Source organism: Tetrahymena thermophila (genome assembly GCF_000189635.1).
Source record: "Tetrahymena thermophila SB210 genomic scaffold scf_8254470, whole genome shotgun sequence".
Taxonomy (NCBI): Eukaryota; Ciliophora; class Oligohymenophorea; order Hymenostomatida; family Tetrahymenidae; genus Tetrahymena; species Tetrahymena thermophila.
The window spans coordinates 228,770-241,780 of record NW_002476246.1 but is presented as its reverse complement, the minus strand read 5'-3'; the positions used below and the strand labels follow the sequence as shown (position 1 = coordinate 241,780).

The 13,011-nt window shown below is 20.3% G+C and overlaps 3 protein-coding genes across 3 annotated transcripts; 2 read left to right on the top strand and 1 right to left on the bottom strand. All coding sequences in view use genetic code 6, as the record gives it.

Moving 5' to 3' along the window:
* Nucleotides 1-2,737: 2,737 nt before the first annotated feature.
* TTHERM_000630099 (transmembrane protein, putative) lies at nucleotides 2,738-3,334 on the top strand (the record flags this gene model as incomplete). Its single annotated transcript, XM_012799400.1, has 1 exon — nucleotides 2,738-3,334. One exon carries the CDS (start codon nucleotides 2,738-2,740, stop codon nucleotides 3,332-3,334), a length of 597 nt encoding a protein of 198 aa, XP_012654854.1.
* Nucleotides 3,335-7,088: 3,754 nt separating this feature from the next.
* On the top strand, nucleotides 7,089-8,667 carry TTHERM_000630098 (kinase domain protein, putative; the record flags this gene model as incomplete). Its single annotated transcript, XM_012799399.1, has 10 exons — nucleotides 7,089-7,150; nucleotides 7,214-7,303; nucleotides 7,521-7,610; nucleotides 7,668-7,760; nucleotides 7,817-7,906; nucleotides 7,966-8,055; nucleotides 8,129-8,218; nucleotides 8,277-8,366; nucleotides 8,430-8,519; nucleotides 8,580-8,667. The coding sequence occupies 10 exons, from the start codon at nucleotides 7,089-7,091 to the stop codon at nucleotides 8,665-8,667; spliced, it is 873 nt and encodes a 290-aa protein (XP_012654853.1).
* A 1,362-nt stretch (nucleotides 8,668-10,029) lies between these two features.
* TTHERM_00630130 (DDE family endonuclease) lies at nucleotides 10,030-10,897 on the bottom strand (the record flags this gene model as incomplete). The annotated part of the gene is made up of 2 exons (XM_001022743.1): nucleotides 10,030-10,157; nucleotides 10,216-10,897. 2 exons carry the CDS (start codon nucleotides 10,895-10,897, stop codon nucleotides 10,030-10,032), a joined length of 810 nt encoding a protein of 269 aa, XP_001022743.1.
* Nucleotides 10,898-13,011: the final 2,114 nt, after the last annotated feature.

Below are 13,011 nucleotides of genomic sequence, written 5' to 3'. Positions count from 1 at the left end.
AATTTATTACAAATAACATCCTACACTGACTCAAATAAATGCCTAACTTACTTTCCTACATTATCAAACATGGCTTTGTATTAATTGTAAAAGATTATCTGAACATATCAAAGGAATTTTGATCATAAAGTTTAGCTCAAATAAATCTATAAATTTAAACTAGTTTTTATTTTCAATTTTTATTTCTATCTTTAAATATTTATTAAACAATTTATAAATTCAAACACATAAATAAATAAAAACAAACAAACATTTTTGCATTTTACAACTGTTAATTTTTACATTAATAAAAAAATTAAATTCACATTTTGAATAAATAAATAATAGAGTCATAAGGAGATTTTTATTTTTTTATTTTGATGTAATAAGAAATTTTAAAAATTGCTATTTAATATTATTTATTATCTTTTTATGCTTTTCATTTGAAATTTAAAACTTTAAACAAAATTTAAATATAAAAAAGAGATCGAGTTTCATTTAAAGTGGCTTAATTACATAAAATATAAAATAATTTTAGCAATTAATAAATATCTTTAGTAAAGATATTTCTTATTTTGCAGTATGGAAATTGTTTTTCTCTTAATACATTTTTTACCTGTTTTATAAAAAAGTTAATTATTTTTTTATGTTTAATTTTTACGTGAATTTTTTAAATTTTGTTTCTTCTATTTTTAGTTAAAAATAGCTCAAAACCTATTTCAATAAAAATAAACAATTTTTTTTTCTCCCATAGAAGACAAATTTTATTAATATTTTATCAGAAAAATATATTTGCTTCCTAAAATCCTTAGAAGACAAATTTTATTAATAAAAGAAAAGTCGGTTTTTTTTACTAAAAATACTACCAAATTCTTTTAAAATTTACAAAATATCTTTCTTTAAAAAAATATAAAATATATATTAAATATGCTTGTTTAAAATCGTTTTAATTATAAATAACTATAATCCTAATGTTTAAAATCAATTAGACTTATTATTTGCATTTGAATTAAATCTAAAATTTATATTTATTGCATATTATCGATTTTTATATATTTGATTTGCTATTTGTCCGGGATAAGATTTTTCTTTTTTTAATAGAAAAAAAACTTGATTATTGTTATTATCACTTTATCTAAATGAATTTTTGACATTTAGACACTACAATCAAATATATTCCTTTTTTTGCTTACATTTTTTTAAATAGTATTGATATATATAAAAAACTATTTGATGTATTACTAAACATTTTAATTTAAAAATATGAAAAACCTGAATCTATAAATATATCAATTTAATCATAAAAATTGGTTTTAAAAACATTCATGCATATCCAATATTATAGAATAATATCATTTATATTTAAAGAGTGCTTTTTTAATTCTCTTTAAGCTGTCATTTATAGTATAAATAAGAAATAGTGGGTGGATTAGATAGATATCAATATCTATTTATTTAATTTAGTAACTAAATTGCTCTAAAACATTAAAAAATATATTAGCATCATCTCTATTCTGTTAATTTCTTAATCAAGTGTGATTTGAAATTTCATTAGACAATTTAAATTTAATTGAAAATGCCTCTATTTTACTCTTTTTTGAGTCTCTTTTTCATTAACAATAGTGGTTAAAATCAAGACATATAATACATGAATATATATGAATTACCATTGAAATAAGTTTCTATTCCTTCTTCGTTAGAAAATTGACAACAAAAATTTTATATTTTTAAATTTCTAAAAAAATCAATGCAAACCATCTAAAAGAATTTGTTATTGTGATTGCAATAATTTAAAATAAAGTGGTATAAAAATCATTTTTGCTGATAACTAATATTCAATTTTCTATACATTTGATTTAAACAAAATAACTTTTCAAAAAATAAATAATAAAATCCCCTTCTTAAAATATTATATTTTAATATCAAAATTATAGTTTTAACATTGATGAAAAATAGAAAAATTCAGGTAAAAAAATAAATTATTAATTTCCATACCCCCTAAGATTATTTGTACTTACCTTTTTAATTTCGATTTTGATTATTAATTAGAAATACTCAAATCGATAACCTCTATCTAATTCAAGTTTCAAATTAAATAGTTGTTGGTTGACATAAATTAATCGTATAAAATTTAATTATAAAAAAAATTACATTAAAAAAAATTCAACCATAAAAATGAAAGTAACTTCTTTAATACTTATTTCTCTTGTAATAATATCAGCTGTTAATGCTGTTTGCAGTGACCCAAATTCTGCAGATGATGGTTAGGGTAATTGTTATTGCATTGCTGGCTATTATGGCGATACAACCTCAGGTTCTTGTTAGTAATGCCCAACTGGATCAAATTCTGCTGCAGCAGCTGGCGCAACCACTATCAGCGCTTGTACTTGTAATGATTCTAATGCTGTCCTCAACAGTGGAAATACTGCTTGTTAATGTAAAGCTAACTATTATGGTAACCCTACTAACTCTGGTGCGAGCGGATGCACTCAGTGCCCAACTGGTACTTCCTCAAATGCTGGTTCAACTGCTGTCTCTTCATGTACTTGTAATGATTCTAATGCTGTCCTCAACAGTGGAAATACTGCTTGTTAATGTAAAGCTAACTATTATGGTAACCCTACTAACTCTGGTGCGAGCGGATGCACTCAGTGCCCAACTGGTAGTTCCTCAAATGCTGGTTCAACTGCTGTCTCTTCATGTACTTGTAATGATACTAATGCTTCACTCAACAGTGGAAATTCTGCTTGTTAATGTAATGCTAACTATTATGGTACCCCTACCAATTCTGGTGCAAGTGGATGTAACTAATGTCCAACTGGTGCTTCTTCTTCTGCAGGTTCCACTTAATTAAGTTCATGTTCTTGTAGCGATGTTAATTCTTCCCTTAACAGTGGAAATACTGCTTGTTAATGCAATGCTAACTATTATGGTACACCTACTACTTCTGGAGCCAGCGGATGTACTTAGTGTCCTACTGGTACTACTTCTACTGCTGGATCAACTGCAATTGCTTCTTGCGCATGTCCTGATACTAATGCTTCACTAAGCAGCGATAATCCTCCTGTTTGCTAGTGCAACGCTAACTTCTATGGCAGTCCTACTACCTCAGGTGCTAGTGGATGCACTGCTTGCCCAGCTGGATAAACTTCCCCTGCTGGCTCTACTACTAATGTTTGCGCCACAAGCACTACTTCTTCCACTTATATTTTACCAATAATTTAATTACTTTTATGTTTGGTAATTCTTATTTGAGGTTTAATTTAAAATTTTAACATATAAACCTATAATAAAGTAATTACCAAAAAATCAATTTTTGTCTGTTAGTTTATGTTTTAATTTAATGTACTAATGATTTGAAAATTGATTTTGATTAAAGTAATCATTCTTCCTTCCATTTTTTATTTTTTCTATTAATTTTATTTAAGATTAAAATTATAAAGTTATTTTCTCAAAAGCATTCAATTGAAAATTCAATTTTTTCTTTCTTAAAAAATTTTACTAAAAATATTATTTTATGATTCAAATTAAAGAATTGAAAATTTTTATTTATTATTTTTTTTGAAAATATTAGTTAAAATTTTGTTTATGATAAATAAATATTATTATTATTATCAGTCCTAAATTTTTATTCAAAATAGCTTAAAACATTAACAGAAGTAATAAATATAATCAATAATTTTTCTTTTAGTTTAATTTTTATTATTTTAACGTGTGTGTGTTAAAAAATAAAATATTTTTAGAAAAATTTTAAAATAAATTTGATTTGCCTAAATAGCTTATTTAAAAATATCAAGAGTAAACTACTAAAAGCAACATAATTTTCGCTTGTATTTACAAAAAAAATAAATATTTATACTATTTATTTTTAATTTAAATAAGAAAAGTATGATAAAAAATAAAAATAATTGATTGAATTTTAATATTATCATAATTAATTTTTTTTTTATGCTTATTTTTTCTTGGGCATTATAAAATTGAAATAAACTAAAAATTTTTATTATAAAAGTATCTAAAATATCTTTATGCTATTTCAGCATATATTATTTTTAAACTTACCCTAGCATTATTTATTTATTATATTTTAATTTAAATCATATTACCTAGACCTCCGACGAAGAACTAAGTTCCATTTTTTCTTTTTTAGTTGCCTCAGGTTGCATCGATTGTATTACTACAAGCTTTATTTTTTCTGAGAGGTAGGGATTTTTGTTTTTTTTGATTTACTCTTAAGAAAAAAATGGTTTAATTTATCTTTTTTTAAAAAATGTTTATTTTTATCTTTGCTTTAATATACTTTAAAATTATATTTAAGAGATTAATAAAAGTACAGATAGATATTCATTTATTAATATTAATTTTGATAAAAGCAAGTAACGTTATCATAATTTATTATTTTAAAATTGTTATAAATAACCAAAATCATTATAAAAAAATGCTAATTCTTTTTATAAAACGGTGAGTAATGTTTTTTATTTCTAGATGGAATTTACTTTTATTAATATTTATCTAATTAGATTAATTGATTAAAGTTTTTTTAAAATTTATTAATTTAGTTTAAAATTTTTTAGTGTAAAGAAATAAATTTAATATGATAATTGTGTTAAATTTGTATGTATAAATTAATAAAATAAATTTAAGTATATAAAACTAATACTTACAGAGATTTAGTGCTATTGGTTATAATAAGGAAAAGCAATAAAACATGAAAAATTAATTTTTATCAGCTTAATATATTCTGAATAATCTGAGATAACCAAATTTAAAATTGAGAGAATTTAAAGTTATTAAAGTTTTTTTAATATGAATTAGAAAAAATTTTGTAGGTAATTCGTTATTGATAGGCAAAAATTAGATATATAAATAACTTTTGATTTCATTTTTTTATTAATAGAATAAAAATTAATTTATTGCTAAATGAATCTGTATCCAAAGAATGAAAGGTATAAATTTATTAAGATAAAATGTAACTTTAAGCAATAATTTTTCAATATTTTTTCAATTTACAATCACCAATAATTAAATTTTCTCAATTTATAAAAAGATAGAGTGAATAAAATATTTTATTTTACTAATTCTAAATGTTTTTGTCTGTATATAAGATAATCATAGCCAAATAAGACATTATATAAATTATACTTTTGTAGGCATTTAAACATGAAATATTTAAAATAATAAATTTAGTAGTTATAAAATAAATTTTTAGAACTTCTTTCTTATAGAATTAAACCTTATAATTAAAGTAAATGAATGGGAAAGCAACTAGAAAATAAAAATTAAAAATATCATATAATATAGAATTAAGAAGTAGATTTTAATTTGCAAATTTCTTAATTTTTACTTTTCAAGGAAGTAAATTTTTTTTATTAATAATTTCTTAAGATATTAAATAGATATATACCATAATACCTCAATTTTTAAGACGAGCAACCCTGACGAGGAAACCCTAAATATGGGAGGAATTTATTTTATGCCAATTTATTTTTTATGAAAATAAAGTAATTATTAACTAAATAAAATTTACAATATATAAATGCAATAAATTACAATTTAATAATATTTTATAAATACTAAGATAATAGTAAGAATATCACTTTTTTTTTTGAAATTTAATCTTCCTACACAAGGATTATTCTAAATTAATATATTTCTAATTTAAGATATTAAAAAACAATAAACGAATAAAAAGTTTCAATATAGTTAAAATGAATGAATGAACTAACTTCAAAAAAAAATTTTAAGATGAAAAAATTTACAAAAACTAATTTTTATGAAGTATTTATAAATTTATTAAAAGATAATAAATAAGTTACTCATAAATGATAATAAGTTTCTATAAAATTCATTTGCTTTATGCATTATGATATATTAATTTCATGAATCCCCAAAAAATTTGATTGATGATAGATAGATATATCAGGGTCTTCTAGAATTGTTCTATAAAATCTAATTTTTTAAAACACAAAATAAAAAATGACATTTTGAGACTAATATTGAATAAATTATTTTAATTTTAACAATATTTTATTAATTTTATCATTAAATTAAAATATTTTAGGTGTTGCATAAGTCAATTTTTTTTTTAATTACAAATTCTTTAATTGAATTTTTAATTTTCATCCTTAATGCCTATTTTACACTATTAATTAAATTCAAGTTTTTATAATGAAAAATATTTAAATTAATTAAAAACAAACAAGTTAATTTATCATTTAATCTATTTTATATCAGCATTATATTCTACTTGAAAGGTAATAATTAAGCGCTATTTAATTTTTAAATATTTTTTTCTTTTTATACATCTTAATTTCTAAAAAAATAAAAAAATAATTTGGAATTATTTATTACACGCGAAAATGTAATAAAGTTGCTGCTTATACTTTACCTTTTTTATAGTAAATTTGTTAATAAATAAATAAATATCAAATTTAATTAAAGCCGCAAAAATTAAAGTAATAGTAATTAAATATTTTTATACTTTTTTTGATATTTAAGTGTATCAATAAAGGATATCAAAACTAATTTTCATAAAAATATATAAATAATATTTAAATGATAACATAAAAATGATTTTAATAAATTAAACAATCAATCTAAATAAATTATTTTTATCTAATAAAATATTTATTTATTTAAGTTTGTTTGAAGTATTATTAAAGTCGTCTAGAAAATGTTTTTGAGCCAATTAAATTAATTTTGTTCTATGGTTTGATTATTTTTTGTTTGTAGCTTAATCAATAATTTACTTTTGTAAAAATAAAGAGTCTTTGGTTATTTTGGTTAGTGTAAATCGAAAGTGAATTTAATTATTAATGCTTAGTTAAGTACATTTGTCATTGTAACTCAAAAAAAGAAGAAATTTCTTGTTTTTTAGTTTAATTAATCGTAAATTATCAGTAAAATTAAAAGAATGTAAATATCTTTTTAATTACATCTATAATTATAAGCAATTTATTTACTTTTTTAACTTTCTTTAAGTAAAACAGCTTTCTCTTAAAAAAAATATACCAAACTTAAACTAATTCATAATTATTATATATAAATTATTTCACATAAATTTGAAAACTAAAATCAACATTAAAAATTAATAAGTAATATTTTTATAAAAAATGGGTGTTGAGATTGAACAAAGTGCATTGCCTAAACCTACTAATTTTTATCTTAATTACAAGTAATATATATATATTTATGATGAAATATTACATATATTAATTTTCTTAACAAAATTATATAGTAAATAAATGCTAAATGACTAAGATTTAGAAAATATTTTGCAGAAAAGATTTGAATTTGATTTTGCTCAATCTGTTTAGATACTTTTATAGTAAATATATACATATATTATTTATATATTGAAATTTGACAATAAATCATCACTTACTTATTTATCTATCATAAATAATATTATTTATTTTGATTAATTAATTAAATAAATATTTTTTTAAATGATGAGTGAGTGAGTGATTGAGTTTCATATAATATAAATATTTTAATTTATATTTTTTAAAAAGTGGCAATTATTTAATTAATTTTTTTTAAAGAAAAAATAATATTAGTGAAGAAGGATCTATTATCATAAGCAAATTCTTGTCTTCTTTTAAAAAAGTCAACTCCATAACCTTGAATTTAGAGTAATTTTAAATTATGAGCAAGCAATATATTTATTTGTATTTTTCAATAAAAAATAGAGACAATTTTTCACTTGGATGCTCTATTAATTGTATATTTGATCAAATTACTTATTTAAGCAATACTTTGACTTGCCTAAGATTAAATTTTAAGTAATATAAAATTTTTTTTTTATTCTTTTTTGATGAATATTTTATATGAAAATTAGCTATATTAATTTTACTGATAATGGACTTGAAAATTTATCTTTAGCACTATGCTAATATGGAAACTTAAGATATCTTTCTTTGGGATTAATGTAACTAAATATTTAGTTATACATTTATTAAATATATCATATATTTCATTAATAAATAGGGCTAATAAAATATCTGACTGCTCTCTCGAATAATTTTCCAGATGTCTTACTCATCTAAAATCTATTACTTAACTTAATTTGAATTTAAGGTACTTATTATTTTACACAAATTCATTGATTTATTTATTTATTGATCAACTTTTTTAATTATATCAAATAAAGCAAAAATTAGATAGAAGAAAGAGGTATAAATAGATTGTTATGCAGTATTGCCAAAATATAAAATTTAAAATAACTCTCACTTGACTTAAGGTATAGACAATTAAATATCATATAAAAAATAAATTTCATATTATTTACTTGAAAATAGATAAAATAATCTTAAATGCCAAGGAGTTAAATCAATAGCATAAATTCTACCTTAACTAGAAAATTTATTAAGCTTAAACCTCTAAATAAAGTAAATTATTACTTGTTATTTAGCTTTTATTCATTTATTTAAATATTTTATATTAATTAAAAGTCGTAACAGAGCTAGTGAGAGTACATTTTTAACTCTTTGTAAATCGTTCAAGAAAATGAAATATCTTAAGCACCTAAAAATAAATTTATTGTAAATTGATTAATTTATTTTTTAAATAATAGCATGTAATCAAAATTTAATATGAAATAGATTATGCCAACTAAATACAGACATTCAGAAAAAATTGAAGCAGCAACTTATGAAACCCAAAAGATTAACAGATTTAACTATTTTCTGACTTCAACCAATTTTAATTAAAAAACTATCCATATCATTACTTCAATCAATCAATCAGCCAATCTATCTATAAAATAACAAAGAATTTTGTAATCTAAATTAAAAATCTTATATACAAATAATTAAATAATAAATAAATAAATTATATTATATCATTCACTATTAATTTATATTATGTAAATCTACTTGCTTACTTACTTACTTATTTATTTATATTTCCTAGTTTAATTGTTCTTAAAAAGTGTTTACTCAACGAATTTGATATAAATCTTTTCTAAATTTATAATAATAACAAACTTACTATTCTTCTTTGATTCTTTGGTCATATATGAAATATCTTTATATATCTTTTTTATTTTTGCTTGTACTTTGAATTTGTAATATTGTGAAAATATAGCAAGTAAATTAAATTAATCTATTTTCATACAAATTTTAATTGATATAAATAATCGAAGTGATATTACTTACTAAGACATATTTTAAACTGAGAAAAAATCTCAACATAAATAGATGGTATCTAATGGTTATATTTTATGTTTTTGATTTTAAGGATTCTACTTTGACATTTTTATAACTTCATTTTTTACATCATAATTTTTAAAATATACTATAATTACTAAAAATAAGACACATCTATATAAAGAGGCGTTCGCTCAATTACAAGGAATAATTTTTTTTTTTTTAAATGATAATTTAGGCTTAATTCGAAAAATTCCAAAAAAAGGATTAAAAAATAATATATGTTTACATTTAATAAATTGGTTAGTTAATTTTTACATATTAAACATATTAGAAATTTAGGAATTTTATCTAAATTATTAATAAATAAATAAATAAATAAATAAAAAATAAATAAATAAATAACAAAATAGAATATCCATACTTTTGATAATAAGGGTAGGGTTATGGGGTAAATAAAATTATTAGGATTTTATCATTTTATTTGGCATATTTAAGTATGATATCATATATTTATCTCAACAACTATACAAATAAAATTATAGCACTCATTTTATTTTTTGATGTTATTTCAGAGGAATTTGATTGTTTAAATTGTTAGATCTTATTTATTGATAAGATAAAGCATAGGTTCTGTTTGTAACAGAATGAATAATTAAAGATTTTCTTTTTTATGAGTACTTTTTAATCCTATAGTAGCGTCCATTATCTAAGTTAAGGTGCACAAAAAAAATAATTATTTTTCACCTTTTTGCACTTTAATAAAAAATCACCTTAAAATAGAGAACAGAGCACCTTAATTTAAGAAAGTTAAAATAATTTAAATACATACATACATACACATATATTTGTATATATTGAATCATTAAATATGAATACATATCTAAATTAATATATTTGTTTATCATTATTATTATTCTTTGTTGTTATATTCTTAGGAGTTTTCAATATCTTCTTTAAAGAAGAATTCATATAGTTAAGAATTGGTTAATGTTTTGTGACTCTCAAAAGACTCTTCTCCATCATCATTTTCTTTAATAATTATCTATTTAATAAAAAAATTAAATTTTAATTAATATAATTAGTTTACTACTCTTTATACTCATTCTCTTGATTTTCAGAATTTTAGACTAAGAGCTCTTATAAGATTTAGTTTTTTTCTTATATATTTTAGTTATAGCAATTCCATGATTTCTAAACATTCTCTGGTTATATCTCTCTGTGTCCATGCTTAAACTAAATATTCTATAAAATCTCTATGAGTTAGTTTTGTTATTGATCGTGACCTAAAAAATATTGATAGTCTAAACACATTTCTCTATATTTTTATTTATAGATTTTGTTAATTGTTAGAGAAGGTCCGTAGTATTTGGAGGGAGAAACATTATTTCATAATTCATGTTTTCTTGATCAGATTATAAATCATCATAATCATGGCTACTTAAGTTGTCTAATAAGAGAAGACCTTTTTTTGAATTCTCAATAGTTTTTGAATGAGGTAAAAGTACTTAATTTATCCATTTTTTAAATAATGATTTTGTAAAATACGAGCCTTCTTCCTTATATTATTAAATATATACCATTCGATAAATATCTTTAAGAGCTCTTTGTTTATCTGTAAATTGGATTTAGGCCTCAAATTTTTGTTTCTTTTTCCTAGTATTTTTTTCTATCAAGCAATTCTTTGTATCTGGTAAAATTCTCAGGTCTAGGTCTATGCTTGAAATAATGCTAAAGACAGAAATCTAATCCTCCAGAGTAGGCTGCTTCATATAATTAGTCTGATACCTACCTATCTTCTCATTTAAATACTCAAACAATTTCACTTCTGCATTTGTAAGAATTTAATTTGTGATTCATCACTAGACCACACTTAATCCAAGTAATAGTAATCTTTTTTAAATTTAATTTCCAAAATTCAATACAAGATGTCTCATTTTATTTAGATAAATAAAATACCTGAATTTTTAATAAGCTCTCATATCTTATGAATTTATTTCAAATGCATTTAAATACAGTGTTCACTGAAGGAGAATTAGCAGTTTAATTTTTGGAAAATTTTTTAATTAATTTTTCATTTTTTTGTTCTTAATTTTCTCTCTTAAAAAGGTTTTTCTTTATTTCAAATTACAATTGAATTTACTTATTTTATATCTTTTCTGATAAATAAAATTATTAATTATTAAAGGAAGGAAAATAACCAAAATCAAATTTCAAATATTGTTAAAAAAAGAAATAACATAATGACTTTTTAAATAAATATTTTATATAAATTTTATCTAATTCAATTCATTTTAATATAATAATTAATTTCGATAAATATTGAATGAGACAAATTAGTTTTAATATTTTGTTGTATTTTTGAAAATTAGATTTTTTGTAATTTATTCCAAAAATATATAGGATTTATTACTATTTAAAAAATTCAACAATATCATGATATTTAAAAAAAGAAGATCCTATTTTATTAACCTAAATATAAATAAATAAACCTAATAGAAAAAATATAAGTTTTAATTAATCAAATATGAAAAAACTAGAAATTTTTATTTTATTTTTAAGCATAGATAATTTAATAAACTTAAAAAGACTAAAATAGTAATAAGATAGTGCTCCAATTTAAGTTTTTAATTTCAGGTAAAAATCAAAAATGAATGAAGCATCACTGTTAAACCTTCTAAATTATAGAAAATAGAATTTTTACTCTGCTTAAATTAGAGTTTTTACAATATGTTTTAAGATATATTTTTAAAAATATTTTGATAAAAGTAACAAACAAATTAATATTTTAGCAGCAATATTTGGCTAAATATTTCAAAATAAGTAGAACATCAGCAAATTATAGTTAAATTTTTGAAATTTTATGAACTACTTACTGCCACAAAAAGATTTGAAACATAATCAATCAATTACTTACTATTCTTATTTATTTTTTCTATTTTACATAAAACCTATTTATATACAAAAAAATCTTTAAATTACTGCATCAATTTTTTTAGTGTAAAAATTTAGGTCTATCTTTATTTGATTCTATGATCTATTAATCTATTTATTGGTATCTCTGATATTACAAATTATTTAAAATTAATTCTCTTAGTTGGCAAAATCTATTGCAAAAAATTGATTAATAAATGAATGATATTAGTAATATTATAAGTATACTAAATGATTTTTGAAGTGTAACTTTATAAAAACTAATGATAAACTTTTTTCTTTTTAGATTATAATTCTCTTCAAATTTAAAAAAAAAATTTGGATTGAATGTCAATCAATCAATATTCTTAGGATTCTATCAATATATTCTTTTACAAAGTAATATTTGAAAGAAAAATAGCAATACATTTTTAAATGAAAAGTATCTCATTTCAAATGATTTAGTTAAATTTATTCCTACTATTTTAAAAACCCAAGTTAAAAAAGATGTATGTGTATTTTAAGCATTTTAAGATAGCCAAATTTATTTAAACATTAATAGTCTTATTATTTATTTTTTTTTAATAGGAAAACTGCTTTGCTTTTTAGGTGAATAAGTAAATATACTTGATTTTAACTAACTAACTAATTAATTATTCTAATTTAATTTTCCTTAAGTTCATGTTGGAATTTATTAATTAATTTATAATAGAAAATTTTAAATGATAGTAAAAATTATTTCATTCATCCTAAAATTCAATAAAGTTAACTAAGTCTATCAACATTTAGAGGAAATGAAATTATTTAAATTTTTGTTTATATTCAATATTCATTTATTTATTTATTGGCTGGCTATTCTTCATTTTATTTTATGAGAGCAATTAAGCATGCAAAAAGAATTTATTTTTTAAGATTTGTATTAACTTGTTAGATTTTTTAAAGGATAATAAAAAATGCATTCATTTGCGCTTTT